We start from the raw sequence: 27,847 nt of genomic DNA, 5'->3' as shown, positions 1-27,847 counted from the left end.
AACTCATCATATCGGCGGGATCTCAAATAGTTGCCCATCTTGCAGATTTATTGCCAGGAACTTTCATGAGCTTGGTTTCATCAAGGACCTGCCGTTGCAGCTTTCTCAAATAACCTTCCTAGGAACCCCTTCATTAGTTCTTAGCGACGAGCAAAAATGTTGTGTCTTGCAAGGACTTGACGGTCAGTTAAGATCTCGTCCTTTGAAGATGAAAGCTCATGCTTGTGCTGTTGATAGGCACTGAAAACCTGTGGCAACTAAAGAGGCCGCAGCTGTTTACAGAGTCAACAGTTCTCTCATATGCGGCTTCTGCTGCTCGTCGCTGGCTGGATATATGCATCAACGAACACCCACGGTCTCATAATCCACGATGTAGCCCCCCTGTCGATTCCATTCTTCCCAAGCGGGTGCTTGACCTGGGGCAAGACGATTCTCCCACCGTCACTCTCAAAGAAACGCGGAACGACGAAAGAGGGCACTACATCTGTCTTTCGTATTGCTGGGGACCTAATCCTTTCATCTCAACAACGATCGAAAATATGGAGCAGCACAAAAAAGGAATCGGCATCAGCGACTTGCCGAAAGCCTTCAGAGACGCTATCGAAATCACTCGCGCACTGAAATTGCAGTACCTATGGATCGATGCACTATGCATCATACAACAACATGGCGAAGGCGGTAAGGCGGGTGCTGCCCATGCCGACTGGAACGAAGAATTCAGCAAAATGTCGGATATTTACTACAACTCATACTTGACCTTGGCTCCTTTGTGGGCCAACTCAGTCGAAGATGGTCTTTTTAGCAATCAGCCTCAAGGCGTACCTTTGGAGGGGTTGGTGAAGATGCATAAATGAAGCATTTCCCTTCGCAAAGCAACCCCAGAGCACGCCCTTCCAGACTTTCCCTTATTAACAAGAGGATGGGTATATCAGGAGAGGATTCTATCCCCTCGCACACTGTACTTTGGTCGCCAGGAACTTCTTTGGGAGTGCCTGTATGGCCGTACATGCGAATGCGGCTACGCGACCTACAGGCTTCAAGAGGTCGACAAGGGTGAATTCCATGATCATATCAAAGAGACTCCTTCTCGGAACTTAGATACGAAACTGGATCTTCTCTGGCGAGAAATGGTCATACAATACTCCCACCTGCGACTGACGTACAGTTCAGATAAGCTACCTGCTTTGTCTGGGCTGGCGGAAGCGATACGTCGAAAGACTGGGCACGAATATCTGGCAGGGCTGTGGAGAGATACTCTACTTCTTGACATGTGCTGGTTCAGTACGTCAAACGAGCTGCAAGATAGGCAATGGCGAGCACCGAGCTGGTCTTGGGCATCTGTCAATGGATCAATAGAATACGAGCAGTATTTGTATTGCTGGCCATATCTTTCATCCAACAATTTTAGAACCTGGGCTCGAGTGCTAGAAGCAAAGTGCTCTTTGAAGGGTGCTTCTGCTACGGGTCAGTTCACAGATGGTTTTATCACACTGGAATGCTCAATGCTCAGCGCTGTCTACAGGGATGGTGAACTGCACATCGATGACAATAGGCTAACCTGGAAGCCTGACAGAACTCATTTCGTCCAGGAACTACAAACAGTGTTTATTATTCCATTATTGACACTCGTTGAGGGACTACAGAATATGCACAAAGGACTTCACGCTCTTGTAGTTCAAAGGAGCAATACAAACCTAAACCAGATGGAACGTATTGGACTGATAAGTAACCCCAGCTCTTCCCCAGCCTATACATATTTGGTATCTGGGAGTGTCACTGTAGAGGAAGTCCACATTATATGAGCTATTTAATATTTCCTTTTTCTTTCAATTTCAACCCTTAGCGGCATCGTCGTCCGTCTAGCCCTAATTGTCACAAGCAATAAAGCTCAGTTGCCCGACCACGGTGTAGCGATGTTTGCTACAGGGAACAGCCTGCAGTCCTCTGTACGTGGACGCCTATTGCAGAAAGGCTCTCATTACCTCAATCCACCGTTGTACCAAAGAAATAATATTCCAGAGAAACCATCGAATTCCATCTCTTTTTTGAATAATGTCTCGAATTCTGTCGACTGAATGGGGCGGTATGCTCAGGTGCTCAATAACCTCCGCAAACTCACAAGCGAGTCTTTCGGACAATTTGAAGGTCCCATCGACTCTCGCACCATACGCGCGCTATCATAATCTCCATAGCAGCTCCGATATTTTCCATGAACGCGAAATCTTTCCCTCTTACGCGATTTTGATAACAAAACTCCAGGAACAGCTCCCAAGGTGTGTCTTTCTTGTAACCAGACCCTCTGAGGTTTGGCTTAGCCCCGAGATCCAGAAGAACTCTCAGAAGGGGTGCCACAGGGCCTTGCTCTAGTCCACTTGTTTCCTGCGGCGTACCCGAATCTGGTCGAAATGCGTAATCGAGCAAGGGACGACCAGCTTTCAATCGAATTTCTTGGGGCTCTTTCCGAAGCCGCTCCTGAACATAGAGTGACAACCTGGCCTGGATTGCAGATGCCAAGAAAGTTCTCACGTCGAAAGGCTCTCTATTGGTGCGTCTGCGTTTCATCGGCGGCAAACTGTTAGAAGTAGATCCAAACCGGTATCAATTTGTTCGTTCCAGGTTATCTAAAATGCGAAAAACTTCAACCAAGCTCTTTTGGTGCATCTGGTCCGATTGCAGTCCCTTCAAATTGTATGAATGTCCCTTCAACGCTGTGTGCGTAATGCATAAGCCGTTCGGCAAGGAAGAGGTTGTGTTTGCCCTTCTCCGAATATATCTCATTCGTGTATGATGTCTTAATCAATGCAAGCATAACCTTACAAAATGACAAATGAGGATCAAACTTCTTTGTGGTTCTTTGCTGGACCATTTCTTCTAAGACATTCCTATCTAAGAAGAAGTCTCTGACAGTTCGATGAAGAAAGTCGACTTGGTACCTGAAGACTCCATTCTCTGCCTTGTTATCAGTGACATAAAGTAAATCGCGGCAGCGTGCATTGAGCCGTGTTCTCGACCGTTGGCAACTGCGCTCATGAGTTCCGTCTGACAGGTGCTTTGATTACATTGCAACTGCGTAGCCGGGATCGCCCATCTCCTGGTAGAGGAAGCTGAAGCCGAGAAGTGGTAACGACTGTTCTGCGGCGATGACCGTTCTAAAGATTCGCGTGGTGCTTTCTCAGTACACATCTTCGATGGTCTGGAGCATGTATTTAAAGTACTCTTCGAGATCATCTGGAAGATCATTCAGCCTTTGGAGGAGATCGGAGTAATCATCGTTGTTTCGAAGCCCTCCTCTCAAATAATTGACCACAAGTATGACCCAAAGGAAAACTCCTTGAGCCCGTTCAACGATGTTGTTGGATATCATGGAGCATCTAGAATCCGTTCTGGATAGCCTTTGAAAATTGGGATCAGCACCCAGCTCCTCCTTCACGTAGTTCCTAATATCTTCCCCTGTAAGACCTTCCAGTTGTATTTTGTAGCCCAGGTTTTTGAACTCTTCATCAAATGCATTCCAGGGACGGCTGGAAACGCATATCTTGATTGAATCAGACCTAGCCAGGATTCTCAATGGTTCGAGCAGCTCCTCAAATGTACCAGTATAGCGCTGCCTGCCCGCAGTGTATTCATCCAGGCCATCAATAAAAAAGCAAAATCTCAGTCCGAGACATTGTTCGCTGGAGAGACTCTCAAAAACCAGGCCAAGTTCCTAATGATCCCAGAGGTTCACTGATGGCAGAGTCCGAGAGATACTTCATCAAGGTTGATTTTCCGCTCCCGGCTTTGCCCTTGACCCAAAAGAAGCCACTTTCTGATTCCAACCATTCACAAAATTGATGGGTGTCACGCTCGAATACCCACTTGAACGTGTCTTGGTGACGCTCGGGAATAGCGTTATGCCCCTGTTTGATCGTGTGAAATAGAAGACTCTTGAGTAAACTGTGTTGTCTTTTGACCCGTTGGGCTTCAGGGAGAAGATTCTTAAGATGTCCTATCATTTGGACAGTTGAGTCTTTATCATTCGGTTTGACTTTTAGGATCAGAGACTTGAGAGACTCAAGCTTGGTAGTGGTGTTGGCTTCCAGCGCGACGCTTTGGGCTCTTAATTTATTAATGGCAGTGATGACGGATGATTGATTAGAACTAATATTAGGCCTCAGTGGAATGGCAAATAGAGAGGCGTGGCCAGCGAAACTTGTGAAAATTCTGCTGTCAAGCCAAGAATCAGAGTTTCCCGCGCACTAACCATTTTTGCTTCCAGGTCGTGAATATCCCCATTTTTCAATATTCGACGGGGACTGACTCTGAGAGACTCTGAGGTACGAGTCACTCCGGGCCGAATGCTCATGGTTTCGAGTAGGGTTGTGAGTTCGGAAGCGTATTCATCACAGGCTTTGGCGGCTTGAACGACGCTATCGTCAACCGCCGCCTGGCCATTTCCTTGTGTGTGAGATCGGTTCGTTTGAATAGAGCTGATCAGGCTATGTAAGCGTCCCGTATCGGTAAGTAAGTCTTTGTCTTCCTTTATGCAGCCGTCGATAGACTTGTAAGCTCTTCGCGCTGTCGCCGACAATTTGATACCAACCTCCAGGAACTGAAGTATGTTGCCCACCAGCGCTGTGGTAGCAAGTTCCGCCATTGTTCTTCTTTCTAGGATGAGAATGAAATGAGTGTGAGAATCAGCTTCCGGGTTGGGCTCGAGGGCACAGCTCACTACACCACTGATATACCTTGCTGACTGGATTTTATGGCGGGCCGATGCACATGCAAGCATTTGAGCCAGATGAGGCTGGACTGGGCCTATATAAAAGGAGTGCATGCATGGTTCGCCTTGTTTTAGCTGCCTTTTCGTTAGCCTAGTTGAGATACCCCGCACCGTAGTGTTATTATGTACCTCATCGTCCTTACTCCGTCCATCTTCGCATAGCCTCGTGTTTCCAATTAGCGGCAAGCATATAACGACTTCACTAGTCGACTCTCTGTCAACTCCAGATCCACTACCACCATGGACAATTCCGACTTGAATCGGGAGCTATACACAGCCCCGCCTATGGTCGCGTCACTCAATGCAGAATTTTCTGAAGAGGGAAAAGATAGCCCTTGGACAGACGAGAGTTATTCGTCTCGATCAAATTTGGCCCTGCTAGAGCCTAGGACGACTGAACCGGGAACTGCATTTCCTAAGTATCAAGGGTGGTCTACGCAGGCCCACGTCATTAGAAGAGAAAGCATCCCGCCTCCGCCACCATTTCAACCACAATGGGATACTAGCCGCGATGGCCTCTCCTCTCAAACATCATTTCCTAGCTTCCAAACTGCGCCTGCCCAGGTTCACGTTATTATAAGAGATGCCATGCCGCCTCCGCCTCCACTTTCACCAATACCAAATACTAACCGCGATACTTTTCGACCTACACAACCAAATTATCTTCTACCTTCTTTGATCTCAGGACCATCGGCGCACGCATCAAATCTGCCCACGATTGAGGCTGGGCTTTCTAACGAAGAAGCTCCATCTACACATGCCACTGCCATTGACAGACTCTACATAGACATACCATAAGAAGTGCCTCCACCGCTGCCTCCACCAAGATGGAACAGCTCCAACTCTTCTCTGGCTCCAGATCCATCACCGGGACATCTTCAGCCTCCAGCTTCTGAATCGTAAGCACCCCCACACTTGTCAAATCCAATTGAACTCCCACGTTCAGAAGTTTTTGGCGACATGTATGGGCCGGGATTGCTTGCGCACCCACTTCCAAAGCAATGGGATGACCCTGAGTTTGTTCCTTTCCCACCGCTTGGTTGTAGTCATGCCCAAGATTGTCCGCTCAAAGTATTTTTCAAGTTGATCTCGCAGATAGGAGGGCTACCCAGGAACTCGCGTAGCTTGCGGTACGCTTGAAACCAGTTATGACGTGTGGAAGATAGTATAAATCGAAGGCGGAAGTCATAATAGTAAGGCGATGTTCATATATCTCCAATGTTGAAGTCCAGGGTAGTAGTGTTCCTTGCACCAGCGCGGCCTCGGCTAATGAGCGTCTTACTGAACTAAATTCCTATCTGTCGGCGGGTTTAGCTCAGTTGGGAGAGCGTCAGACTGAAGTCAAACTTCAATCAATTGATATCTGAAGGTCATGTGTTCGATCCACATAAACCGCAAACTCTTTTTTTGCTTGCAACAGGTCCTTTCCCACTTTATGCATTTTGTGAAGCTTGGATTCTTTTTATATACGAAAGTTCAAATGTCGCTCTGTAAATAATACTATTTATTTAATAGTTCCTTAAATATGTGTTTGTTTCTTTGGCAGTTTTGCAAGGCATGTTTAATTAAGTTAACCGTATAACGTTACTAGCTATTAAAGTCTGTATAACTGAGTCTGATGGTGTCTTGCACCAGTAGGATCAATGGCACTAATATTTGTAAATTCGTTCTATACTCGCCCTTGGCTCCAATGTTGTCTCATCCCAAACTCCTCCGTCTCAACCACATTGCCACTCCGCGCCAAAATCTCGTTAGCTACACTTCCCAACGCAGCAGCCTCAGTTCGCTCGCAGCATCTTCCAAAGCTTGTGCATGCGCTCAGCCTGACCGGGCGTAAAACGCTTAGGACCACAGTCACTAGAGATCGTAAGTGTTCTATCCAAATTTAGCATCGCAGTGATTGCACTTACGGAGGAACATAGTTCATAAAGTTGTCAATAGGGTCTAGTCCAGGCTTGTCAGGACAAGTGTTGCGGCCCGGTTCAGGGCAAGTATCAGGGTCGGTAGGATAGTCCTCATAAGGAGTATCATCGACATAGTCACCAGGCTCCTCACAGCCATTCTCAAAGGTATGTTCCAGACCAAGCCAGTGGCCGACCTCGTGAACTGTTACAAAGTGAAACTTGGGAGGTGTCTCACCAGGCGTTGTAGGCCTCATGAGGCAGCCATCGTAGATAACTTGCTGTTTGGTAGGATTGGTAACAGGGAGCTCGCACTTTCCACCAGGAGACATGTCCACGATGTAGTAAAGATTGAGATCCTTGTAACTTCCCTCACGAAGAGCGGCTCGGAGATCACCTTCGGTGTCGGGGCTACCTGGGCTGCCGACGGGTGATGCCCAGGATTCGTTGATGGTTCTGGTGGTCTTCATCAACTTGAATGAGAAGTTCCATGGCTTGTAGCTTTTGTTTAGGAGATCCATCTGCTCTTTGACAGTGTATTGCTGGGAAGAGTCAGTAAACATGCAGCAAATGCTTTGGTATGACTTGCACTAAGATAGCCATCTTCTTCCTTCTTGCTTGCTGCAATGATGTGGACGTAGGTCTTGACCTCTACGTTCTTAGGATGTCCTCGAATCTCGAGATGCTTATTCGCAAGATCCTTTGATAGAGCTTTCAGGCTACTGCTGGAGCCCGAGGTGCCGCAGTCAAAACCAGCGGCTGCCACAGAGTTGGCCAACAGGCCGAGGGCAAGAGTAAATTGAAGATGCATACTGAGTTATTGAGGAAAGGAAGTGGAGCGAAGATGTGAAATCAAAAGGTTCCAAGCGTACCATACCATGCCATTTTATATGTATAAGATTTTCGTATTGACAGCTTGCAATTGGACCCTTAAAATCCTTTGCAATCCTTCCTACACTGCGCCGCATTCGCCTATCCTGGTCGGATTCTTGGCAGTACCCCTCACGAGGTCGAAACACGAGGCCGAACCATGTTAGCGTTACTTCAACAACGATAGAATAGGAAATAATATTCTTCCTCCAGAGGACTTGGAGATTCGGACAGGCTGACACCATTCTTATTGGCTGGTTGAACGCATAAGGCCATAGGAGGATCGCGGGATTACGTGGACTTTCTGTTCTAGGCTGAGAATCAGGCAAAAGAGACACTGTTGTAGGATTGCAATCGTAATATTCGGGCTTAATAAAGCCAGTTGTCTTATGCGGCGAAGAACAGACTATTCTGAATCTGCTCACGACGCGCGGTCTTTACATTGTCTACCTGCTGGCGGCCGTCATGAGTGCAGGCTTCTACAATGGAGTGAGGAGCCAATACGAAAGGGGGAATTGCAACAGACTAACAACAAAGCATGGTAATTCTCGTATAGTCTGTTGCAATAGTACAGTCCTATCAATTAATCGAGAGTGAGAAGTTGCTGCTAAGATGTCTGCAGAGTATCCCTTTAGGCTAATATGGCTGTTTACCAGGATCTTGAGCCTTACAGGCAAGGCAGACTTACGACGCTTAATCGATGCGGCTAGGAGAGACACGAGTTGCCCTATAATTATATGTAGCATTGAGTGATACGCGCCCTTCTATAATGTTTCTAGACCTGGGTGGGTGAGTTTAAGGTTGAAGGTTAACCTTAAACTCTAAAGACCCGGAAACGAGCTTGAGACTTTAGAGGATGAGACTTGTTGGTGATTCACCAATATCGTGTAATACCTTGTCTCCCATGTTACAAAGGATAAGGGTTTTCCATACACAGCGGTACGAAACGATATATTTGCGAACATCACGTCAATACATGAGGCGAATTGTGCGTGATATCTCGAGGCAGAACCTCGAACTGACAGTGCTAGAAAGTTTTCTGCTTCTGGGCTTTTAGAGTCGAATTATCATACAAATCTTCGGGTCATGGACAGTATGGAAGCTTTATCGAAATCAGAAGCTTTTACGAAGCAAGCTCGCTCTCTGGCTCTACGGGCCAATAACAAATAAGGTGGTGCTGAGATGTCTGCTTTTGCGCTCAGGCTTGGAGCTTACTTCATCCCTCAGCCATATAGATGGAGTGGGTAGCTAATGTGGATTGAAGGTTAGGATTTGGGTTCATGTGTACCACCACATAGGCCAACGGCAAGATTGCAAGTGTCATAGGTGAAGCTATCTTTTCTATGCCATGCCTTGTGATAAAAGATTTAGCCTTTCTTGAAGGACATAAAACAAACCATACCTACCTCGCTCTGTGCTACACTTTTCACTCCTCCATTAATAATCCTCCGAAGTAGGCAGCACGTACTTAAGCGAACGTCCTATTCTCATCATGGATCCTTCCAAAGTAGCCTCCGCAAACGGAGTCTTGCAAACATTCTCTTGCTTTTCAAGGCTTCCTCTCGAGATCCGTGAGATGATATGGGAGTGCATGATCTCCGTGGAACGACACCTGAGAATAGAAGACCGCTTTGGGAAACCAACCAAGATTGGGTCTTTCTCAATCTCTTGGGGAGTGATTCTCTCTCAAGTCTGCTCTGAGAGTCGGCAAGTCCTTTCTCGTATCATCGCGCACCAGACCGCGGCAGATGGCGATGGGGCTCTCATTAATCGACATTTCAGCACTGTTCTTCTGACAACATTTGATGCACCCTTACTGGAGATCTTTTCTTCCCTGATAACCGATGTCGATTATATTGCTATACCACGACCCACTAGAGGAGAGTTGCAAAAGCTCCATCAAGCTCTACAAAGTAGGGTTACCGCTGGTAGCCGACAGATAAAATCCATTTACGTTGTGATCTCATCATGCATTCAGGACCATTTCTTACGCTGGCCGGGAAATTACCCCATGACACCACCCGCTGATTTTAAAGTCCTGACCGACGACGACAATATATCACTCCCATGCCTGAAATATACGAAACTCTTTCTTACAGGCAATGGATCATCGGACTTCTTATACTTTATGTACTCGTGCTGGGCTCATGATCAGACTGCAAAAGATCTACGCTCGACCTGGGGGAGACTTACTTCGAAGGACGAAATCGCAGCACCTGTGTTGAAACAAGCACTGATCTTGACCCGTGCAGCCAGAGGGGCACTGAATCGACTGGTGGCGAAATAAAATATCACTGGTGAAAGTCAGTGGTCTACTAAACGCCTTGACCCTTCTCTGTGAAAAGCTACCTGATGGAGTGTTGGATTGACTGGGCCTGAGCCAGATTGAGAGAGGCTGACAGAAACATGATGCTAGTGGAGAGCTTTTGGGGGCAAAGAGAATAGTGAACGTAGAAAGCGGCCGATGAGAAAGAGAGCAAGCCGACAATGCTACAATACTATTATAACGTCATTCACTATATCGGTTACACGACAAGTGATAGAAAGATTCAGTATATCAAATTAGTAAATGGACTTGAAAGTTCCACATGGTTGGAAGACATCATGGCACTGATTGATTGATGGTTAAAGCGTATGGCATCTCAACGAGACATATCTAGCCAACACACTGAAAAATCCTACTTAACTTCAGCTTTTGGAAGGCAATTTGCACATAGCCTAAACATCATGGCACGGAATCAATGCACGGCAGTCAGAATGTTGATTCTGGTGCTATACTACCTGCCGATATTAGATGTGGCAATATCCTGTCTGAAGGGCATCGTGTTGGGGATGCTAGTTAGAACAAGAGAAAAGAAGACCCTCGAAGGGCAATAGCTGGGATCATGTTGCTATGCGTCTGCTCCCCTCAACCCATTAACTTATTAGACAAGCTACACTTTATTAAAAGCTCAGCTCTTGAGAAGCACGTTGAAAGCCTGGAACAGATCTACGATCTTAGATCAAGCCATTTGCGGCCAAGTCTCACTATAACCGGCCGAGAAGCAACATTACAGGTCCAACAATCGCCCCCAAGCACGGAATTCCGGGAATCCACTACATCACTCTTAAAATCACCAGGAAGAACCTGCCAAATCCAGTGCTGACCCGAAAATTAAGGGCCCGCTATTTGCCTCCGCCACGCCCGTTCTGTTTCGAGACCGTTAGTGCTTATATACAATGGATCCGAGAAATGAAGCATAACGACCTTTATTCCTTCGCAAAAGTCTCAAACAGACCAAAATCCTAGGACAGAAAATACAAATAGCTCAGCCACAGAGGTTCGTCCCGCTAGAAATGAACAGGTCCCAAGCTCAGACACCGGCAATGCTGTCTGGTATGTTGAGAAAGTTAAGTCTACAGGGGACCCCTGGAATGCTCAGCCTTGATATCCACCACTAAACCAGGTCCGACATTAAACATTCCTCTCAGTACGGTCTAGACGGAAATCCTACGATCCTTCGAATTCATGAGTTCGGTATATAATAAGCGTGCCAAGTCGCGATGGACTCAGGCCAAGATATTCCTTAGACTTCACCATGCATATCGCGTCCTACGTCTCCGTCGCGTTCACAGTGCTTGGCCTGGCGGCTGCCTCGCCTAAGGGATGCACTACGAAGCGATCCCCAGAGCCAAAGTTGGAGGACGGTCATTACATCGTCGACCGCGCGACAAAGTTCGCCAACAAGAAGGTTTGGACCTTCAATGGCAAGAGTCTTCCTGAGGGTCTTTACTCGAGCGACTATCCCGTTGGAAAGACCCACGTTTTCACACCATCTGGCGTCAAAGTCCGCAATGGATATCTTGAGTTGACGGTCCCTGGCGGCCAGAAGTCCAAGCCCTACAAGGCTGCTGAGGTTGCGACTGAGATTGAGAACATCAAGTACGCTTCTGTCCGAACGACAGCTATCCTTAGCGAGCCTGCAGGTGTTTGCAACGGTACATTCTCCCATTCGTCTCAATTGGCGATACACTGACAGTCTCAGGGATGTTCTTCTACCAATCCGACAGCCAAGAGACCGACATCGAGTGGCTCTCCGACCCAAAGTCCGAGTCCAACTACGACGGCATTCGTAGACTATGGTTCACGAACCAAGACAACGACGGCGACGGCGAGCCTTCTCACAAGCCTGTCCTTCCTCCTTCAAACCCTACTACTACCGAGCACGAATACCGAATTGACTGGACCAAGGGTCTTGTTCAGTTTTATGTTGATGGCGTTAAGCAGTGGTCTACCAAGAAGGATGTTCCCAACGTGCCTGGACCTTGGATCTGGAATAACTGGTCCAATGGTGATAAGGGCTGGAGCGCTGGACCTCCCAAGCAGAATGCTGTGTTTAAGATTAAGAAGATTGAGATGTACTACGACACTGCTTAGAAGGTACTGGATAGGCCCTGGTTTGGAGAAGTACTTTAGATCTTGTAAAATATTTGCATTTGGATTGGTTGCATTGGACTTGGAGAAAACAATACAATAGAGTCAGGATATAATGTTATCTGAAGACTGGTCGCCCCTCCATTCATCGCCCGTCACCTTCAGGTTGTGCCTTGCCGATGAGCAGGCTCGACGTTTCAAAGGTCTTCGAGTGGAACTTGAATTCGGGAAGATATACCACTTCAGCATTTGATGCGTCTTAGTTCCGAGCTATGTATGAGTCGAACTCGGCTGATCTCTGAAGGTCGCATGTTGAGATGCATGGTAGCAATAAAATTACTTTGCTATCCGAATCTCGCTACATCTCCCAGGCAAAGGTCGAAAGAGTTATTCCTATCGCGCGAAGGACTGGACGTAAGGAATTTATTCTTAGATAGGTTCAGAGGAGGAGCTTGCAATACGTCGCTTGTCACAATACCGAGGGGTATATCGACGTAGTATCAGCCTTGCAGTGAACTAACATAAACTTCATAAGTCATTCAAGTATCTCTATCTCGCAATCTCCGTGCAACAAAGCGAGACACTACTCCGCTGCTGGACTACTCTCCTTCGGCCTCTCAGGCTTCTGCCCATAGACACTGAACCTACACCTCATTAGCTGCCTGAGTCGCCCAGAATAAAACAAAGAACTTACACATGACCAAAAGCCTGCGTCTTAGGATTCATAAGAATCTTTCTCATCTCTGCCGCAAAGAGCTGCATCTCCTCGGGAGACCACTTGAGAATCTCGCAAAGCGGTAACTTGACGAAACCATCGAGAGCCTGGCTAAACGACAGTCCCACGAAAGTTCCCAGCTCTTTCTTCTTCTTGTCTTTTGGCCAGCGTCCAATGGGGATCTTGTGCGTTTGGGGAGTTACGGATACGAACCCTACGTCTTTAGCAAGGGTTGACAGTTTGCCGTTGGAGAAGTCGAACGTGCAGCCAATGGTTTCACCGACTTGGGTGAAGACTTTTGCCCAGCGCGTGAAGATGCTAAGATTTCTTAGAAGTGGTGACAAAGAGGAAGGGGATGGATACGTACTGCTCGTCGTCGACCTTGATCTCTGGGTTTTGAGAAAGCATCTGAAGATCAGGCTCGATATGCTGGAACCAACCACCTGGCTTGAGAGCCTTGTACATCTGACCATACAACCTATCCCAGTCACCAATAGTACCCTGGAGATATCGAATGTGGATAAAGTCAAAGGATTCAGGCTCAAAGGTCCACTCGAGTTGAGCATCATCGATCTGAAACTCAACGTTTGGGGGGACAAAGCTTGGTTGGGTTGGAGTGATATCTGTAGCAATAACGTTGGCTGATGGGTATTCATCTGCTACGTTTATGGCCCAGATACCAGTTCCCGTACCGATGTCGAGGATTTTCTAAACCGCGTGAGGATGGGAGTCTATGGTGATGAAGAGACGTACCTGAGGGTTGTCGCCGATGGGAGGAAGAAAGAGTTTGTCGTCGAGCATCAATGTCAACCAATGATGGCTGAGATGGTTAGCCAACATCTCTACTCAAGGTTCCTGGCGATGAACTTACATGAGATCAAGTGCTTCGAGTTGTTTTTCGTCGTTGGGAGCCCTGTTTCATTAGCGGTGCTTACTCTCATCACGAAATGTCTTACCAATGCTTTCCATATTTGGTATTGGCATAAGTTCTTCCCTGAAAGTACTTATTCTCGAAAATACTCGACGTAATCGAGGCCGTTGACTCCGTTTCGCTACACCGTCAGCTTAATCCCAACACATATCTCCATCAACATACCTATCAGCACTAAAGTTACTCTCAGTGTCGTTCCCCACATCCAACGCAGGTTCCTACCAAGATTAGCACTCGTCGATCACATCACAGTAAGTAACATACAGCTTCAATTTGAGCCGTCATCTTCTCGTTTTGTTTTATTCCTCAGCACAAAGAGATAAAATAAACCCACGCATGCGGGGTCGGTGGTATCTTTATGGCTTTATTGACTAGGCTTGGGGGGTTACATGACATATCAAATTGCTTCTGTGCCGCAGGCGCTGAAATGCATGAACGGAGGACGCTATCCAGTGATGGGAAAGTGACAGGTGGGGCTAGTTGCATTGCAGATGGGGGTTCACGGGAGTGTTTGTCTCTGTTATGTTTGTCGCAAGGGGTATTATGCAAGTAATCGTGAATTGGCGAGTACTACCTGCATTTGTGGCACCTGTAACTTTATTCTGGAACCTCTAGAGCCATTACCATATCTCAAAAGACCATGAAGAACTGTTTGATGAAGAAGCTATCATCTCTTCTCTCATTATTAGCTTGCGGGGAGAACTACGCTAATGCGACCACGGCTTAACAAGACCCTTGTTCCGGGTGTCTTCACGACAGGCTTTTCAACTGTGGCATGCTTGGTTATTGGTCATGGAAAATCTTTAACCTTTTGAGACTGGGAGGGCCGTTGTAACGTGTTCACCTGGTAGCCACTCATGCTGTCGTGATGCGATTGGAGGGGCTTGACATTGCACCAGCTGCATGTACGCCATGAAACGTTGGAGATGGTTGCAAATGTACGACAATACGACTGTGTACAACTCATACGCCATTACCGATTTTCACTTCGTTTGTACTACAGCTACCATCAAAGCCTAAAAGCGCACGAAGTCGCTCCAATAATTCCAATCCAGCAGGTCATCACCAACATTGAGATCCCACGCATCAAGTGCACTACCAGCCATCTCAGCATCACCCTGTCCAACACGTCTCTTACTCCAAAGCAACTCGATACAAGCCGGTACAGCATCAGCATCACTCAGCGCCTTGCGCCTCGCCTCCCAAGCCTCCAAAGTCAAGTTCCCCAACGCAGTAAATAACGAATTTTCAACACTATCCACAAGTTCGGGATGACCAGTATATAAACTGTCGACAAGCTTCCACGCCAGATTTATTCTCGGGCCAGCAGGTCGTCTGCGGAGTTCACTGATGACATAGATCCAAGCGTCGATTTGGTAGAGTGATGTTAAATGAGTAAACATCTGAGATGAGAATTTACTCTCAAAGCCGACGTTGACGAGTTCCAAGAATGACAGTGCTGCGTTGAAGAGAATGTCGCTATCTTCTTTCGTCATGTAAACATCCGCATCACCAGGTGCTGCTCTAGCTCTAGGGTGATGTAACCTAAAGCGCATTCTTGCAATAGCCAGTTTGGCCATTGCATACGTCAGGTCATGAAAGGGAACCGCTCTGTCAAGCTTGGCAAGATATTTCTCCGTGTAAATAGCTTCAAGCTCGTTGATAGCTTCGTCTTCGGCTTTGGTCGATCCTCCAGGTCTTCCAAAGCCGGGAGCTATGCAGTCGAACACCTTGGCTGCTTTGGGAGATGAGCGAAGCCACTGCGTTACTTCGAACTTCATAAGCACGCAGACCATTTCTGTGGGGCCGGTGTGTTGGACTGGAGGTTCGAGCATATCTGGATGGAGGTCTGCGTCGTTGATGTTGAAGGGGAGGCGAACATCGCCGAACTCTGATCTTGCCAGTTTGATTCCCGGTGTTGAACTAGCGCGCACTCGAGAGTCGAGGCCTTTTATCTGCCACCATAGTCTAATGCGCATTTCTTTGTCGAAGAAGGATAGTTTTGTGTCGGTGTCTGATTTGTGTAGACCCATCATCTGTCCAGCCCTTATTGCAACGGCCGTCATGGTACTGGCCAAGTCGGTTTCTGGATTTGAGAAGGTAAACAGGACCACGGCCTGAAGAGTCTCAAGATCCTTTGTCGTCATGAAGTCGGCTGCTGTAAGTGCCCGTATCGTGGCGGTGCGATAGCGCGTGAGCAATGCTCCTCGGTCTTCGCCCAAGGACGTCTGGCAAGCTTCTGACGACAAGGAGGTAACTGAAAGAAGATAAATTGAAAACATCAGCGCTGAGAGAGGCTTTGGTATGTTTGCTAGATCCCAACTTGCTTCTAGAATGCGTTTCTGTAGACTTGGGACGTGAACAACCTTAATGAGGGGATTGACGCATTCGACAAAGGTCTGCCAAAAGAAGAAGATTTGCTTTGGTTCTGGATGATTCTCATAGGCTTTTGATTCAGGGTCGAAAATCATGGAGTGGAATGCTGGCGAGGAATGGAGGAAAGGGTCATCTTTGTTACGCAGTGCAAGCGTGGGAGGATACTTGAGCTGCAACGATGTCAGTCGCAGCGACGTATCATTATCGTTATGACTTACCTCATGACTCAGCTTTGACCAAAGACACCTGCATACATCAGTATCAGTATACATGCTATTGATGGACAGGATGACTTACAACTCCGTCGCAGCATCCGACAACGTTGTAGACGAATCATCCTCCCTCTTCGCCTCCAAACCCGACGAGACCCAAACATTAGCATGCTGACTATAATCCACACCGTTTTTCTGCATCAACTTTTCATACTGCGCCAACCTCGCCAGCAGATCCTCATCAGCAGCTCTTTTTCGAGGCTTTGGCGGAGGAGGCGCTTCGTAGGTACATTCTGCTCTACCTTTCTGACAATTTGAGCAGGGATGTTGTCGATCACACTTGACTTTTCGTCGGGCACACATTGAACATGCGTATTTTCGTAGTTCGGCCATGATATTGATGATGATGGGGAGTTAGGGGTGTAGAAGCGAGAGCGTCAGTGGTTTCGGTGACTTCGGGGGCGCGGAGGACTCGGGGATGTCGGGGCTGGGAGGGGTTTAGCGTCGGGGTTTGAGAAGTCCGAGGGTTAGTTCGTTTCTTCCAGCTGGGGACGTAGCACTCTGCACAGAGTATGAAAATGAGTAGCAAGATGTTCAAGAACAGCTTTTGGAATGATTTATGTGTATGTCATTGGCAAATCTCAATGCCCATCGCGAGCGTTGCCTTGGACGTAACGCAGGGATCTTTCCCATCGAATCACATGCAGGGCGATGCACGATGATCAATTGCGTACTGCTTCTCAGCCTTGACGGCGCAAGTTCCTCTAACGAATCGAGATAGACTTTCTTGCATCCCGAGGCACGCTCGGTTACGAACGACATAGCGGGGCACGAGACACTACTTATTATCCCAATCTGCATATCTTCTTGCTTTGGCGCAGAATAGACTGTCCTCTGTTGGTCCTCAGGTGTTCCACTCAATTGATCTTGTTGACGCACTGAACACGCTTCTCCACCATGCCAGACGACAAAATCACCCTGGAGGCAGCTCATCGGCGCTTCAAAGAGCCTCTTCCCAAGCTAACCGCCATCAAATGTTCAGTCATAGCCTATGCGCTACGAGCATTTATCGTCGTTGCGAATTATGGCCTTTCACTGAAAGAAAAGATCGTCACACCTGCCAACGCGCCGACTCTTACCAAAACATATGCGTGCCGACCGAAGTTATCCATAAGGTATGTCTTCAACTCACAGCTCTGACAGAATCTAAATGTCATAGAATATTCTTTCCCAAAACCTTTGACAAAACCACTGAAGAAAAGCTTCCTACGGTCTTTACCATCCACGGCGGCGGTTTCGTCATGGGCGATCCTCGTGATGACGACCACTTCAACTACACATTCGCCAACATGCACTCTGTTCTCGTCGTCGCGCTGAACTACTCCAAGTCACCGCATGTACACTTCCCAACCCCAACTTACGACCTCGAAGCGCTTGTCTTGGCAGTTCTCGCCGACTCATCGCTACCAATTGACCATGACCGCGTTGCAATCATGGGTTCCTCCGCTGGCGGAAACCTAGCGCTCTCTGTATCCCTACTCCCGAGCATGTGCGGCAGTGGCGATGGCGTGCGCCGTATCAAGACTGCTGTGCCTATGTATGCAGTGGTCGATATGTCTGTGAGGCGAGAGTACAAGATACAGACTCGGCAGTGGAAACCTTCGTTTGGAGGGTTTCGAGCAAAGACGACGGATATGCTGTTTCCGCTTTCGCCTGTTTTTGAAGCTGCGTACTCTGTACCTGGTCAAGATCATCACGATCCATTGTTGAATCCTATTTACGCCGATAAAGATCAACTCCCGCCTAATTTGTTCTTCCTCGCGTGCGAGCTTGACATGCTGGCAGGAGAATCATGGAGAATGATCTGTGGACTGACGGGTCGTGAGATTGGAGATGAAACTGTGGGAAGAGAGACTATTGGGCCTAAAGGGGAGTTGATACTGGATGATGAGAGGTATTCGTTTGAGACGAAGACGAAAGAAGGAAGTTATAGATGGCTGTTGATTCCGGATCAGATTCATGCGTATGATAAGTATGAGAATCTAGTGAAGCTTCATGGGGATAAAGAGCTGTCGAAGGACGCTGAGTTGAAGTTGGTAGAGGCTCAGAAGGTGATTGGGAAGTGGTTGTTTGAAGGGCCGTTTGCTTGAGGGATAGATCCAGATAGACGCAGAAGGGAGACGTAATTATTGAGAGGATTGTTCAGTCTCTGGTGATTAACATAGGTCAAATTAGCTATCTATAGGGGCATCACTCAAGACATTCTTCTCCCAACCAACTTATTCATCCACTGATATACCGGCGAACTGCTTAAGAACCTCCTCCACCACCACAACCACCACCACCTCCTCCTCCACATCCACCGCCACCGCCGCATCCTCCTCCTCCACAGCCTCCTGCTCCAGAACAAGCCGCCCCAGCACATCCACCACCACCATCTCCACCACTCGCACATCCTCCGCCCGCTGCATTACCTCCACAACTTCCCGCCGCACATCCAGGCGCAGCTCCATAGGCGTACGCCACCGGAACAAACACAACGGGTGCCATAAAAGGTCCGTACACTACACATGTCAGTCAACATTCGATATTTAGGAAAGGGGGAGTTAAACTTACTCCAGTAGGAATAACCCCAGTGATCGTAGTACTGGTCCTTGGAAGGAAGCTTGCGACCCTTCTTCTCGGCGCGTTTGCACGCTTTTTGGTAGTTCTCTTCGAGACGCTTGTTTTGAACCTCACGCAGTCTGTTTTGCACTTTTTCAACGTGGCTTGCTGCGACGAGGCCCTCGTTTGACGTTCGGACGGCGTTGTGAGAGGAGATATGGGCCGAGTTGTCGGGAGGACACATATCTGCGGCGCCAGACTCGTAAAACTTGTCGGCAACTAGATTTGTTAGTCATGCTTCTTCTTCGAAAGGGGGGTGGCTTACTCTTCTCGCTGTGAGAGAGCTTGAGAACTCGTCCGATTGATGTGACGTGCGCGGCTCTCACGCTTTCGCAGTACCAGCATGTACACTCTGAGTAAACCTCGTCAAACATTTCTTGGTAGATCTTGCTCGTCCACTCAAACCCATCGTTCAACTTCTCATCCTCGATCTTGTCATCGTGTCTCACGTATTTAAACACTCGCTTCGTGGTGTACATAAAGTACGACAACGGCATGAGTTGGTGGGTATGCCAGCCAAGATCAACATCGAGGGTAGGAACAGCAGTCTTCTTGGGGTTCTTGGCGATGATTCTCATGAAGCGATTATACTTCAAGCAGCATCTGTCCATGGTCTCTCGCGCGGTGGGAGAGTGTAGCCAATCAAGCTTGCACATCTTTTCAGCAAAAATTCCCTGTCGCATCACAGCGCCGCAGAGATCAAGAGCAAAAGGGCTGAAGTTCTCCCAGTAGCGAGACATCATCTTTCGGATACAGACTTTCGAGAACGCTGGTACGAGGCCCATTCGTCCGCTTGCGACGTTGCCGTGGATAGTAGCGAGAGCACTTGGTTTGAGAAGCGCCTCAGACTCAATCAACTTGCGCACAGTCTCCATAGTAGGCGGGTCCTCAGGATCCGGTGAATCAAGAAGATTCTGGATCTGAAGGCGCAAAACATGCTGAATCATGCGATTGGGGAACATGCGCTGGTCAAATAAAGATCCTTTACGCACGGTGATGGGAACGGGTGTTCCGCTGTTGGGCCAGAGCATCGTTCCAGGCATAGGCTGACTCTTGAAAATGATATTATCTGCATCTTTGCAGAACTTGGCGACACTGAGAGTCTCTTTGGTGATGCGGGTGTTACACTTTGGACACCGCGCCTCAAATCTGATGTCGCCGTAGCCTGCGCCCATTAAGCCTGGTCGGTCTGGCGACTTGGGTGTTTCTTTGAGACCGCAGGTAGTCCATGGGACGTCGAATGGTTGAGCACAATTCTTGTTAGGGCAGGCGATCGTCTTGACGAGGGGATCGTCGACGTTGTCCCATTGACGGCCTGTTTGGGCGACCCAGCGTGCCTTGTCGTCGTCAGAGACGTTGTAGCTGAAGGAGCCGTCGATTGCGGCGTTGACGAGACTCCATGGCATGCCGGACTGCCAGAATTGACGGTGGCCCTGGCGGATGCAGTCTTCGAGGAAGTTGTAGGGGTTCAACATGTGTGAGTGATATACCATCAGGACATCTGGAATCGTCAGTGCTTGCCTTCTTCTGTAGTTGGATTGACTCACCAAGAGGGGGAAGGGCCTTCTTCTCCCACCAACGAGGCGACTCTCCGATAGGAAACTGCACAAAAGACGGAGAATTCTTATCACTCATATCACCCTCCGTCAAAGGCATCAATTCCGTCGGCAGTGAATTCCACCACGCCTCATACCGATCAACAGCCCTCGCGACAAACAGCGCCCATCGCTTCTCGCGCACTTTACTCAGCGACTTCTTCTTATCCTCCAGTTCATGGTTAAACTCCCCTGCAGCGGGATGCTCATCGACATCGCCATTCTCATGGACTACAATGTTTCCATCGGCGCGAGTATCCCATAATCCCCAAAGACCATCTGTGTAGCCAATGTCTTCTTTTAGCGCTTCAAATGCGAAAAGAAGACGGAGATGGGCGAGGCAGGTGCTGGAGTCTGGTTCGTGGGGGAGGGAGTCGATTTGAAGATCTGTGAAAGGTGCTGTGAGGTCATCTGGGCCGGGTGCTGGTGTATCATCCACGGCCTGATAAGCCGGAGGAGCAGTCATGGTAACGAAATGTGTAAATAATATGCGAGTAATAGTATTCTTGTTCGGGTCAATGAGGTTGATTGTTTTGGCAATTGTCTTATTGTTGTTTGACTGTAAAGGTTGAGATGGAAACTTGGCAGTTTATATCACGGAACTGTGCCGCGATGCGAGACCCCTCGATCTTGCCATGTCCTCCGCGTTTACATCATTTGTGGACAAGCGAGGCAGTGCAGCGTGTGTGTGACTGGCTGGATAAGCAAGCCAGCGGAATGATCACAAGGGTAAAATCATGCCGATGATCCGATTGATCCTGTAGGCGATTTGCTGGTGCACTAACAAATCTGCGGGGTCGACGCGGGGTCATGCACGTTATTGGAGCAATCGCTGTTAGGCTAATAACGAAGGCTACAGCCACCGCCCGGCTACACCTGAGAAGCAGGCAGCAGAATTCTTAGAGCTAAGCCTTGGAGATCTACTCGGGCGGCGATTTTTATGCAATCGCTGCAAGGCTGGGCGTGAGATCAACGCCAAGCAGGACATCTGATTGAATGCGAAAATGGAAGGGTTCTTTTCTTCCTTCTAGAAGGCCTTGGGCTATGCCTTGCATGTTCTAGTTTGGGGCTGTGATGTCGTGGTGGATGCCTATCACCTACAACCAACAAGCTGTTCTGGACCGTCATGGATCGGGGGCGGTTTTTGGAGGAGGACCAACACGTCAGCGATAAGAAATCAGGTCATTGGGATTTGACAATGACAATTACGTATAAGGCCCGGCGCTTGAAGTGAGGGCGACTGAGTAGACTGTTGGCTGCAGATGAGTCTGCGTGCGCGATGTAGCTCGCCTCAACATCCTCAATTGGGAATGCGAAAATTACACGACGGCCCGCGATACCTGCGCAACGAGAAAATGATCTGATCTGCCCGGGGAAATTAAGCCTTAGATCCGACAACGCAATTGACGGGTCAAAAGCCCCGATCTTATAGTCTGTGGCTGAATTGAGTGGCACTTTGCGAAACATTGCGTGTTGGCTGCACGATCATCTCGGTGTTTTGGTGTAAGACGGGCCATTCACCTCAAAAATGCCGGATCAAATCACCGATATCACTGTGTATTTAGACTCGTATCTCAAATAAAGTTATCAGATCAATTCTTCGTCATTCATATCCCACTATTTCCATAAAATGTCCACCCTCAAAGTCCTCGTTGTAGGCGGAGGCATCGCCGGTCCCTCAGTAGCCCACTGGCTCTCCCGCACCGGCGCAGAAATCACCCTCATTGAGCGCTCCCCCAAAGCCAGAACAACAGGTCAACAGCTTGATCTTCGCCACCAAGGCGTGGCGGTCATGAAGAAAATGGGTATTGAGCCTGCGATACGCGCTAAGCATGTTCATGAAGTCGGAACACAGCTCGTTGACACAAATGGTCGAACAAAGGCGTTTTTCCCGACGATTGAGAGTGGCACTGGGAATCAGAGTGTCACGACGGAGTATGAGATTATGCGTGGTGATCTTGTCAATATTCTGTTGGGGCTCACAGAGGGGAAGAAGAATGTGAAGCATCGCTTTGGAACAAGTGTTGCGAGCTTGACGCAGGATGATGAGAGTGATCCGAATGGAAAGGTCCATGTTGGGTTTGATGATGGCCAGAAAGACGACTTTGATCTCGTCGTCGCGGCTGATGGGACGGGTTCGAGGACACGACAACTCATGCTTGGACCTGATGCTCCAGATCCACGACATTTCCTTGGTGGTTATATCGGCTTCTTCAGCGCTTTGTCGAAACCGCACGATACGAACCGCTTCACATTCTGCCATTTGCCTGGCTCACGCTGGCTCGGTACAAGAAAGGATAACCCGGAGATGACACGCGTGTACATGAACATACAGAGTCAGAATGAGGGCCTTGCAGCGGCGCACAAGTCGGGAAAGCTGGATGATCTCAAGGCTGCTTGGGCGGATGTTTTTGCAGACGGAAAATGGGAAAGTGGTCGGTTCATGGATGCGTTGAAGAATTCTCCAGATGCAGATGATCTCTACTCCACGCCCTGCCAAGAAGTTCGACTACCTCCGGGATCATGGTCCAAAGGACGTGTCGTAACCCTCGGCGACGCAGCGCATGCTCAGACTGCAAATGGCTTTGGAACAACATGGGGTATCGTCGGATCGTACATACTCGCTGGCGAAGTAGCGACTCTGTACAATCAAGACCCCAGCAAAGGAGTTGTACAGGGTGTCAAGAGATATGAGGAAGTCTTTCGACCAATAGCGACGTCTCTGCAGGGCGACCAGAGCGCATTCGCTAGAGCAGTATTTGCGCCAAAGACGCAATTTGGAGTGCAGATACTTCACACGTTGGCAAGAATGGCATCGTGGTTCAAGCTAGATCAAGGAATGGGCCTTGATTCCAAGATCGCCAACTGGCAACTTCCAGAATATCCAGTACTGAACGCTGATAAATGAAATGGGGGTATCAATCAACAAAGCTGTATAATAGTTAGACACGCAATTCATCTCTTCTCAATGATTACAAAACTCACCTCAAGATGAGTCAAAACACATACAGAGGTATATATAAAACAAAAAGGCTCAAGGTATCAATATCACAGTTCACAAGGAAAATTTCATCATCGGACACTATTCTGCGACGACATGGAACCTCTACCGCCAGACTCAGTCATGCTAGGTGTATGATGTTCACGCTGCTGCAGTCGCGAGATGGAGTTGACCTCTTTGGCGCCTGGTAAGCTGATTGCGTCGTAGTCCAGATAGGCGTACGCACGCTGTCCCTCAATGACTTCCTCGACGTCCCTAGGGCTGCGGGAGCGGCGGAGGGCGATGGAGTTGGTGTAGGTGTTGCTGGCGTGGCTGAGGCCGTTGGTGGGATAGGTGGTGTTGCCGGAGGATAGGCCTGGGATGAATTTGCGGAATATGGGGCGGAGAAGAGCGAGGCAGCCTGAGATTGTTAGTGGGATGGTCAGAGGGGAAAGGGAGAACTGGGGGGAGGCTTACTGGTGAAGACGGCGAGGTGGACTTCGACGTTGGCCCAGACCATTGCGAGGGAGAAGTCGTAGGGGAATTCTCGTGAGTTGGAGGTGTATTTCTGCGCTTCGACGATCTGAAAGATGGATGCAATACCGACCCTGAGAGTGTAAGCGATTGATAGTCTCACAATGAAGTAAACTTACAGTGAACCAAGACTGAAAATACCGATGACAGCAATCTTTTGCCCAAATATCAACTTCATCCTCACGACCTCAAACAACGGCAAAGCAAGAATAATGAAATCCATCAAACAATGCGTCAAATCAGTCCCAAGATAATACTTCCCAATATTATTCATGCACTTCCCATCAATCGACTTATCCCAATATGCTTGCACAGGCATGCAATGAAAGATGGTCATGAATGTCCGGATGGTGATCCAGCATCCACAGCATACCATCAAGATAATGATGGGCACGCGTATAGACGAGAACTGAAAGATGCGACGGTAAAAGGTAAGCACGGCCATCTTGCTGAGAAAGATTGACCACGAGTACAGGATCTCGCTGGCGAAGAGAATCTCATGTGATTTCTCAAGAATGTGATCGATCTTTTCTTCGGGGAAGTGACCGATTTTACGACCCATGTAGAAACATACAGTCCCTTGGATTTGTTAATTAAATCGATGAGGTCAAACAGAAGGGCGTCACTCACACACGATGAGAAGAATTGCATAACCAAGGGCCACAAACTACACGAATCATAAGCATTTATTTTGGCTGGAAGTAATGAGGGCGTACCCAAGCTGCGATTGACAAGGCATCGTCATAACCAACGCCCATCTTAGTCATGCGCCTCGCCTTGATCCTCAGAATCAACGCGAGCGCGCTCGCGGGCACGGGGATGATTATGGCGGCCCAGACATTGGGAACCCGGCCCGTCATAATTGAGGTGGGAGCAGCGAAGTGACGCTGCTGGGAATCATTGAATTGCGTGGGGCGAAAATGAAGATGAGAGAGCTTTTGGGAGGAAGAGAGAGATTGGGAAAAAAAAGAGGGGCGACTGGGTGAGCCTTTATGCCGAAGGAGAAAGATACGAGCGGTAGGATTGCCTTAGATTAGACTGCGCTGCTAAGGTACTGGGTGATAGGGTGCTGTTGGGGCCAAGCAATTAGCATTGCCACAACGTTGACAGGCCAAGCGACTTCTGTGCAACCCTCCCCCAGTACGAAAGCTGAAAAGAGACTTGCATTTGCAGAGCAAGGCGCCACTGTAAGTTAAAGAAATACGCCCCGTCAGCTTCATAAAATGGCTGCCTTATTTTCAACCCTGGTCTGCTTCACTCAAGCATTGGCTAAATGGGGGGGAAAGTCGCGCAGTCATCATCATGCCCACACACACCAAGAATGCTTGTTGGGCGAATCAAAGGGCCAAGCTCACGAGACACTGCGACGCTGATCAAGTGACCCCAAGATAAGGGTTCATTGGCCCAAGCTGAAAATGCGGTCGTTATCTCTCGAGCCTGCCAAGGGTGGTACGTAGAGATAGGCTTTTTTAGGATTTGGGCACCTTCTTGATGGAGGTTAGTCTTATGTCGGTGAGATTTGTTCTACAAGCCTTCTTTTCTTCCTTTTCCATGGTTTTTAAGGAGTTTTGAGGACAGAGGATTGGAATTTGGGAGGGATTGGGTTTTTGGTACACGTCATAAGGGCTTGGCCTCGACCGGGGTCGGTAAAGTAGTGGATATTCTACCCCAGGTTTGAGCGAGTCAAGTCCCACTTGGCCTTGGTGCCAGCGTTAGCCGTTGAAATCTGCCGCCCGTTAAAATGAGGCTTTCTTTATTCACATCTGTGCTTATCTCAATTTTGAAAAGACAGGATCGACAGCGAAGTGGTGTGAACAAACCCAACAGCCTCGTGAGGCAGGCTGTGAGCCCATGCATTGCAGATGACTCATTTTAATACAAATTGTTTGCTTGGACTGATAAAAAGAATAAAGGAATGCAGTATGGACCGTGCTGAGGCTTGAGTGAGCAAACTTGTTTATTGAGTGACGCTTTGGTAATTAACGCGATAAGCTGGTGAGTTCAATCGGCAATCAATCGATCCATCACTCATCAAGGCCACGTTTATCTCCATCCGTATCGTCAGTAGGGAATTATTTCTGCACGGCCCATGATTTCCTGGCAATTATTCCAAATTCTCCTTCTGTTCCTCAGCCCCGGCAGTTCTCCCCACCGTCGGGTCAACTCCCCCCGCAATTGCGTCCAATTGGTATTTTTGCGGTCCAACATCCTCACAGGCGTAGTAGTGTATCCCTGCGTCCGCCTCTCTTCAAGCTTAGCTGCTAAACTGACCAACCTCTTGATCTCTGCTGCATCCTCTTCAGATCCATTGTCGTCTTCACGACGAGCCAAGATTTCCTCGTTGATTTCGGCCAGCCCCTGGCCGATTCTTTGCTGCTCGGCTGCTGTTGTTGTGACGAAGAATGAGAGCGGGAGGGACGTCCATGCTTCGTAGAGCCAGGGGAGTTCGCGCAGGGTTAGGTGGTAGAAGAGCGATTGCGGGAGATGGCGGAATGTTCGTGATGATAGTCGCAGGTTGGCGATGTCCCAGGAATCTAGCTGCAGTAGAATCTCGAGCTTAATCTCTTGCGGAAACTTGGAGAACAGGTCCGTAGAGTTCGGCGATGGCGAAGCCGCATCTGAGCAAATGTCATCAGGATTGCAGACATTCTGTACTGAATCGAGAATATCCTGCAACCCTGGGATCAAGCACGGATTCGCGGCCAGAAACTCGTCCCCAGCGTGATGCATCCAGTGCATTTGCCTGGCCCTCTTCACAGCAGCATGTTCTGGTAGCCGCAACGTTGGCGCCGTTATTATCTGTCCCCAACTCACTAGAGCCTTGACATTCACAAAGCCATATCGATATATCGACGCTCGCTTGAACACCTCAAAGCATGTCGGATGAAATGGCATTCCCGTAAGCCCACCATCAATGTGATTATAGTCTGTCGCTGGATAATGGACGTCATTGCGTGCTGGGAAGACTTGTGCATATCCCCTGCCATTAAATTCCATGGCACCGCTTAAACCGCTGAGTACATAACGGCTCTGTTTCTCAAAATCTTCAAGTTCGCTCTCCTGTGGCTCCCATGACTCGTCGCGGGGTAAGAGGCATTGGTATGTGTTGCACTCTCTCATTGCTTCGACTGAGATGCGGCTTCCGTGGTACGCACTTATTGATCTGCAGTTAGGTCCGGAGATGTGTTCAGAACGGCTAGAATCGAGGTTTCTGATGGAGATGAAACTCGTCCCTGGTCCTGGGCCGTCTCTCGGGACGGAATTGCAGCCTGGTTGGACGCAGTTTTGGCTTCCGGGATATACTCCTACGCCATCACTTGCAGGACTGCACCATGCTGCAGAGGGGGGTTCCCCAGCTGTTCGGTGACGACTGATGTGGAAGCTGACGCCGCAAATCATGCAGGGAATTTCTACATCTTGATCCGCGTGCAAGAAATTGAAGGATGGAAATACAAGTGGCGCTTCTGTGTGTTCATAGAAGCCCACGCTCTGCATCACTTCGTCTCCATCCTCGTTACCGTCAACCCAGATCATAGACATTGCTTCGCTTAAGTCTGTGGTTGTTTGATAGTACCTAGGCTCAGTTTAAAACGGATCGGCGGACTTGGGCTCGTTTGATGCTAGCGGAGGTAAAATGGGAATGGTTCCAAGAATTGTGGATGCGGGGTTGAAACATTTCAAATTTCTCCACCTGTCAAGTCTGTGACTGATGGTATATACTCGACTTCTACATGTAATCTGGCTGCCAAAGTAAGTAGACGCTATCTGCGACGAGCTCCACCAGCTAGCCCTTATCTATAAACACGCGCTTCAGAGGCACGAGCTGAACACGAAGTGACGTGGGCCCACTGAACCGTCGTTCCTCTCCATCAACTGGACAACCAGCCAACCAA

The 27,847-nt window shown here is 48.6% G+C and overlaps 14 protein-coding genes and 1 non-coding gene across 17 annotated transcripts; 7 read left to right on the top strand and 8 right to left on the bottom strand.

The window, feature by feature from the left end:
- Window positions 1–218: 218 nt before the first annotated feature.
- FOXG_16871 (uncharacterized protein) lies at window positions 219–854 on the top strand (the record flags this gene model as incomplete). Its single annotated transcript, XM_018396888.1, has 1 exon — window positions 219–854. One exon carries the CDS (start codon window positions 219–221, stop codon window positions 852–854), a length of 636 nt encoding a protein of 211 aa, XP_018257682.1.
- A 1,261-nt stretch (window positions 855–2,115) lies between these two features.
- Window positions 2,116–2,562, bottom strand: FOXG_22619 (uncharacterized protein; the record flags this gene model as incomplete). The annotated part of the gene is made up of 1 exon (XM_018403026.1): window positions 2,116–2,562. One exon carries the CDS (start codon window positions 2,560–2,562, stop codon window positions 2,116–2,118), a length of 447 nt encoding a protein of 148 aa, XP_018257681.1.
- A 610-nt stretch (window positions 2,563–3,172) lies between these two features.
- On the bottom strand, window positions 3,173–4,636 carry FOXG_22618 (uncharacterized protein; the record flags this gene model as incomplete). The annotated part of the gene is made up of 2 exons (XM_018403025.1): window positions 3,173–3,706; window positions 4,244–4,636. The coding sequence occupies 2 exons, from the start codon at window positions 4,634–4,636 to the stop codon at window positions 3,173–3,175; spliced, it is 927 nt and encodes a 308-aa protein (XP_018257680.1).
- A 366-nt stretch (window positions 4,637–5,002) lies between these two features.
- On the top strand, window positions 5,003–5,560 carry FOXG_22617 (uncharacterized protein; the record flags this gene model as incomplete). The annotated part of the gene is made up of 1 exon (XM_018403024.1): window positions 5,003–5,560. One exon carries the CDS (start codon window positions 5,003–5,005, stop codon window positions 5,558–5,560), a length of 558 nt encoding a protein of 185 aa, XP_018257679.1.
- Window positions 5,561–6,066: 506 nt separating this feature from the next.
- On the top strand, window positions 6,067–6,159 carry FOXG_22616. The gene has a single exon. It is a non-coding gene; the product is annotated as a tRNA-Phe (tRNA).
- A 185-nt stretch (window positions 6,160–6,344) lies between these two features.
- FOXG_16870 (uncharacterized protein) lies at window positions 6,345–7,474 on the bottom strand (the record flags this gene model as incomplete). Its single annotated transcript, XM_018396887.1, has 3 exons — window positions 6,345–6,619; window positions 6,673–7,205; window positions 7,253–7,474. The coding sequence occupies 3 exons, from the start codon at window positions 7,472–7,474 to the stop codon at window positions 6,541–6,543; spliced, it is 834 nt and encodes a 277-aa protein (XP_018257678.1). The 3' UTR covers window positions 6,345–6,540.
- A 1,551-nt stretch (window positions 7,475–9,025) lies between these two features.
- Window positions 9,026–9,820, top strand: FOXG_22615 (uncharacterized protein; the record flags this gene model as incomplete). The annotated part of the gene is made up of 1 exon (XM_018403023.1): window positions 9,026–9,820. One exon carries the CDS (start codon window positions 9,026–9,028, stop codon window positions 9,818–9,820), a length of 795 nt encoding a protein of 264 aa, XP_018257677.1.
- A 1,204-nt stretch (window positions 9,821–11,024) lies between these two features.
- On the top strand, window positions 11,025–12,315 carry FOXG_16869 (uncharacterized protein). Its single transcript, XM_018396886.1, has 2 exons — window positions 11,025–11,511; window positions 11,559–12,315. The coding sequence occupies exons 1-2, from the start codon at window positions 11,112–11,114 to the stop codon at window positions 11,948–11,950; spliced, it is 792 nt and encodes a 263-aa protein (XP_018257676.1). The 5' UTR covers window positions 11,025–11,111; the 3' UTR covers window positions 11,951–12,315.
- Window positions 12,196–13,956, bottom strand: FOXG_16868 (uncharacterized protein). Its single transcript, XM_018396885.1, has 8 exons — window positions 13,858–13,956; window positions 13,759–13,811; window positions 13,619–13,714; window positions 13,534–13,575; window positions 13,416–13,482; window positions 13,030–13,370; window positions 12,642–12,980; window positions 12,196–12,591 (listed from the first exon to the last, which is right to left on the bottom strand). The coding sequence occupies exons 1-8, from the start codon at window positions 13,876–13,878 to the stop codon at window positions 12,531–12,533; spliced, it is 1,020 nt and encodes a 339-aa protein (XP_018257675.1). The 5' UTR covers window positions 13,879–13,956; the 3' UTR covers window positions 12,196–12,530.
- Window positions 13,957–14,490: 534 nt separating this feature from the next.
- On the bottom strand, window positions 14,491–16,584 carry FOXG_16867 (uncharacterized protein). Its single transcript, XM_018396884.1, has 3 exons — window positions 16,267–16,584; window positions 16,188–16,215; window positions 14,491–16,139 (listed from the first exon to the last, which is right to left on the bottom strand). Exons 1-3 carry the CDS (start codon window positions 16,572–16,574, stop codon window positions 14,610–14,612), a joined length of 1,866 nt encoding a protein of 621 aa, XP_018257674.1. The 5' UTR covers window positions 16,575–16,584; the 3' UTR covers window positions 14,491–14,609.
- Window positions 16,585–16,755: 171 nt separating this feature from the next.
- Window positions 16,756–18,547, top strand: FOXG_16866 (uncharacterized protein). Of its 2 annotated transcripts, XM_018396883.1 has the most exons (3): window positions 16,756–16,804; window positions 16,963–17,356; window positions 17,401–18,500. In XM_018396883.1, exons 2-3 carry the CDS (start codon window positions 17,139–17,141, stop codon window positions 18,329–18,331), a joined length of 1,149 nt encoding a protein of 382 aa, XP_018257673.1. In that variant the 5' UTR covers window positions 16,756–16,804; window positions 16,963–17,138; the 3' UTR covers window positions 18,332–18,500. The 2 variants fall into 2 exon arrangements, with proteins under 2 accessions (XP_018257673.1, XP_018257672.1); XM_018396882.1 differs by lacking the exon at window positions 16,756–16,804 and having other exon boundaries at window positions 16,911–17,356; window positions 17,401–18,547.
- On the bottom strand, window positions 17,008–21,082 carry FOXG_16865 (uncharacterized protein). Its single transcript, XM_018396881.1, has 4 exons — window positions 20,393–21,082; window positions 19,111–20,346; window positions 18,798–19,064; window positions 17,008–18,745 (listed from the first exon to the last, which is right to left on the bottom strand). Exons 1-4 carry the CDS (start codon window positions 20,904–20,906, stop codon window positions 18,492–18,494), a joined length of 2,271 nt encoding a protein of 756 aa, XP_018257671.1. The 5' UTR covers window positions 20,907–21,082; the 3' UTR covers window positions 17,008–18,491.
- Window positions 21,083–21,818: 736 nt separating this feature from the next.
- On the bottom strand, window positions 21,819–25,169 carry FOXG_16863 (uncharacterized protein). Of its 2 annotated transcripts, XM_018396879.1 has the most exons (6): window positions 24,671–25,169; window positions 24,585–24,621; window positions 24,074–24,533; window positions 23,898–24,028; window positions 23,426–23,841; window positions 21,879–23,371 (listed from the first exon to the last, which is right to left on the bottom strand). In XM_018396879.1, exons 1-5 carry the CDS (start codon window positions 24,812–24,814, stop codon window positions 23,513–23,515), a joined length of 1,101 nt encoding a protein of 366 aa, XP_018257669.1. In that variant the 5' UTR covers window positions 24,815–25,169; the 3' UTR covers window positions 21,879–23,371; window positions 23,426–23,512. The 2 variants fall into 2 exon arrangements, with proteins under 2 accessions (XP_018257668.1, XP_018257669.1); XM_018396878.1 differs by having other exon boundaries at window positions 21,819–23,841.
- Window positions 22,032–23,502, top strand: FOXG_16864 (uncharacterized protein). The gene has a single exon (XM_018396880.1). It carries the CDS (start codon window positions 22,071–22,073, stop codon window positions 23,346–23,348), a length of 1,278 nt encoding a protein of 425 aa, XP_018257670.1. The 5' UTR covers window positions 22,032–22,070; the 3' UTR covers window positions 23,349–23,502.
- Window positions 25,170–25,892: 723 nt separating the features above from the next.
- Window positions 25,893–27,583, bottom strand: FOXG_16862 (uncharacterized protein). The gene has a single exon (XM_018396877.1). The coding sequence runs from the start codon at window positions 27,492–27,494 to the stop codon at window positions 26,016–26,018; it is 1,479 nt and encodes a 492-aa protein (XP_018257667.1). The 5' UTR covers window positions 27,495–27,583; the 3' UTR covers window positions 25,893–26,015.
- Window positions 27,584–27,847: the final 264 nt, after the last annotated feature.

Source organism: Fusarium oxysporum, chromosome 13 (assembly GCF_000149955.1).
Source record: "Fusarium oxysporum f. sp. lycopersici 4287 chromosome 13, whole genome shotgun sequence".
NCBI classification, from domain to species: Eukaryota; Fungi; Ascomycota; class Sordariomycetes; order Hypocreales; family Nectriaceae; genus Fusarium; species Fusarium oxysporum.
The sequence above is the reverse complement of the archived record's forward strand: the minus strand, read 5'-3'. Positions and strand labels throughout refer to the sequence as shown.

Excerpts from the sequence above, each read along its gene's own strand:
- FOXG_16869 (XM_018396886.1), top strand. The coding sequence starts at position 11,112 with ATGCATATCGCGTCCTACGTCTCCGTCGCGTTCACAGTGCTTGGCCTG. Across the intron at positions 11,512-11,558 it reads GCCTGCAGGTGTTTGCAACG|GGATGTTCTTCTACCAATCC; the intron begins GTACATTCTCCC and ends TGACAGTCTCAG.
- FOXG_16868 (XM_018396885.1), bottom strand. The coding sequence starts at position 13,878 with ATGACGGCTCAAATTGAAGCT. Across the intron at positions 13,483-13,533 it reads CTCGAAGCACTTGATCTCAT|CCATCATTGGTTGACATTGA; the intron begins GTAAGTTCATCG and ends TAACCATCTCAG. Across the intron at positions 13,371-13,415 it reads CCATCGGCGACAACCCTCAG|AAAATCCTCGACATCGGTAC; the intron begins GTACGTCTCTTC and ends CACGCGGTTTAG.
- FOXG_16867 (XM_018396884.1), bottom strand. The coding sequence starts at position 16,574 with ATGGCCGAACTACGAAAATACGCATGTTCAATGTGTGCCCGACGAAAA. Across the intron at positions 16,216-16,266 it reads TCGGATGCTGCGACGGAGTT|GTGTCTTTGGTCAAAGCTGA; the intron begins GTAAGTCATCCT and ends TGATGTATGCAG. Across the intron at positions 16,140-16,187 it reads GGTCAAAGCTGAGTCATGAG|CTCAAGTATCCTCCCACGCT; the intron begins GTAAGTCATAAC and ends ACATCGTTGCAG.
- FOXG_16866 (XM_018396882.1), top strand. The coding sequence starts at position 17,139 with ATGCCAGACGACAAAATCACCCTGGAGGCAGCTCATCGGCGCTTCAAA. Across the intron at positions 17,357-17,400 it reads CGACCGAAGTTATCCATAAG|AATATTCTTTCCCAAAACCT; the intron begins GTATGTCTTCAA and ends TAAATGTCATAG.
- FOXG_16865 (XM_018396881.1), bottom strand. The coding sequence starts at position 20,906 with ATGACTGCTCCTCCGGCTTATCAGGCCGTGGATGATACACCAGCACCC. Across the intron at positions 20,347-20,392 it reads GAAGGCCCTTCCCCCTCTTG|ATGTCCTGATGGTATATCAC; the intron begins GTGAGTCAATCC and ends TGACGATTCCAG. Across the intron at positions 18,746-18,797 it reads CTGGGGTTATTCCTACTGGA|TGTACGGACCTTTTATGGCA; the intron begins GTAAGTTTAACT and ends TGACATGTGTAG.
- FOXG_16864 (XM_018396880.1), top strand. The coding sequence starts at position 22,071 with ATGTCCACCCTCAAAGTCCTCGTTGTAGGCGGAGGCATCGCCGGTCCC.
- FOXG_16863 (XM_018396878.1), bottom strand. The coding sequence starts at position 24,814 with ATGACGGGCCGGGTTCCCAATGTCTGGGCCGCCATAATCATCCCCGTG. Across the intron at positions 24,029-24,073 it reads ATTTTCAGTCTTGGTTCACT|GGTCGGTATTGCATCCATCT; the intron begins GTAAGTTTACTT and ends TTACACTCTCAG. Across the intron at positions 23,842-23,897 it reads CCACCTCGCCGTCTTCACCA|GCTGCCTCGCTCTTCTCCGC; the intron begins GTAAGCCTCCCC and ends TAACAATCTCAG.
- FOXG_16862 (XM_018396877.1), bottom strand. The coding sequence starts at position 27,494 with ATGTCTATGATCTGGGTTGACGGTAACGAGGATGGAGACGAAGTGATG.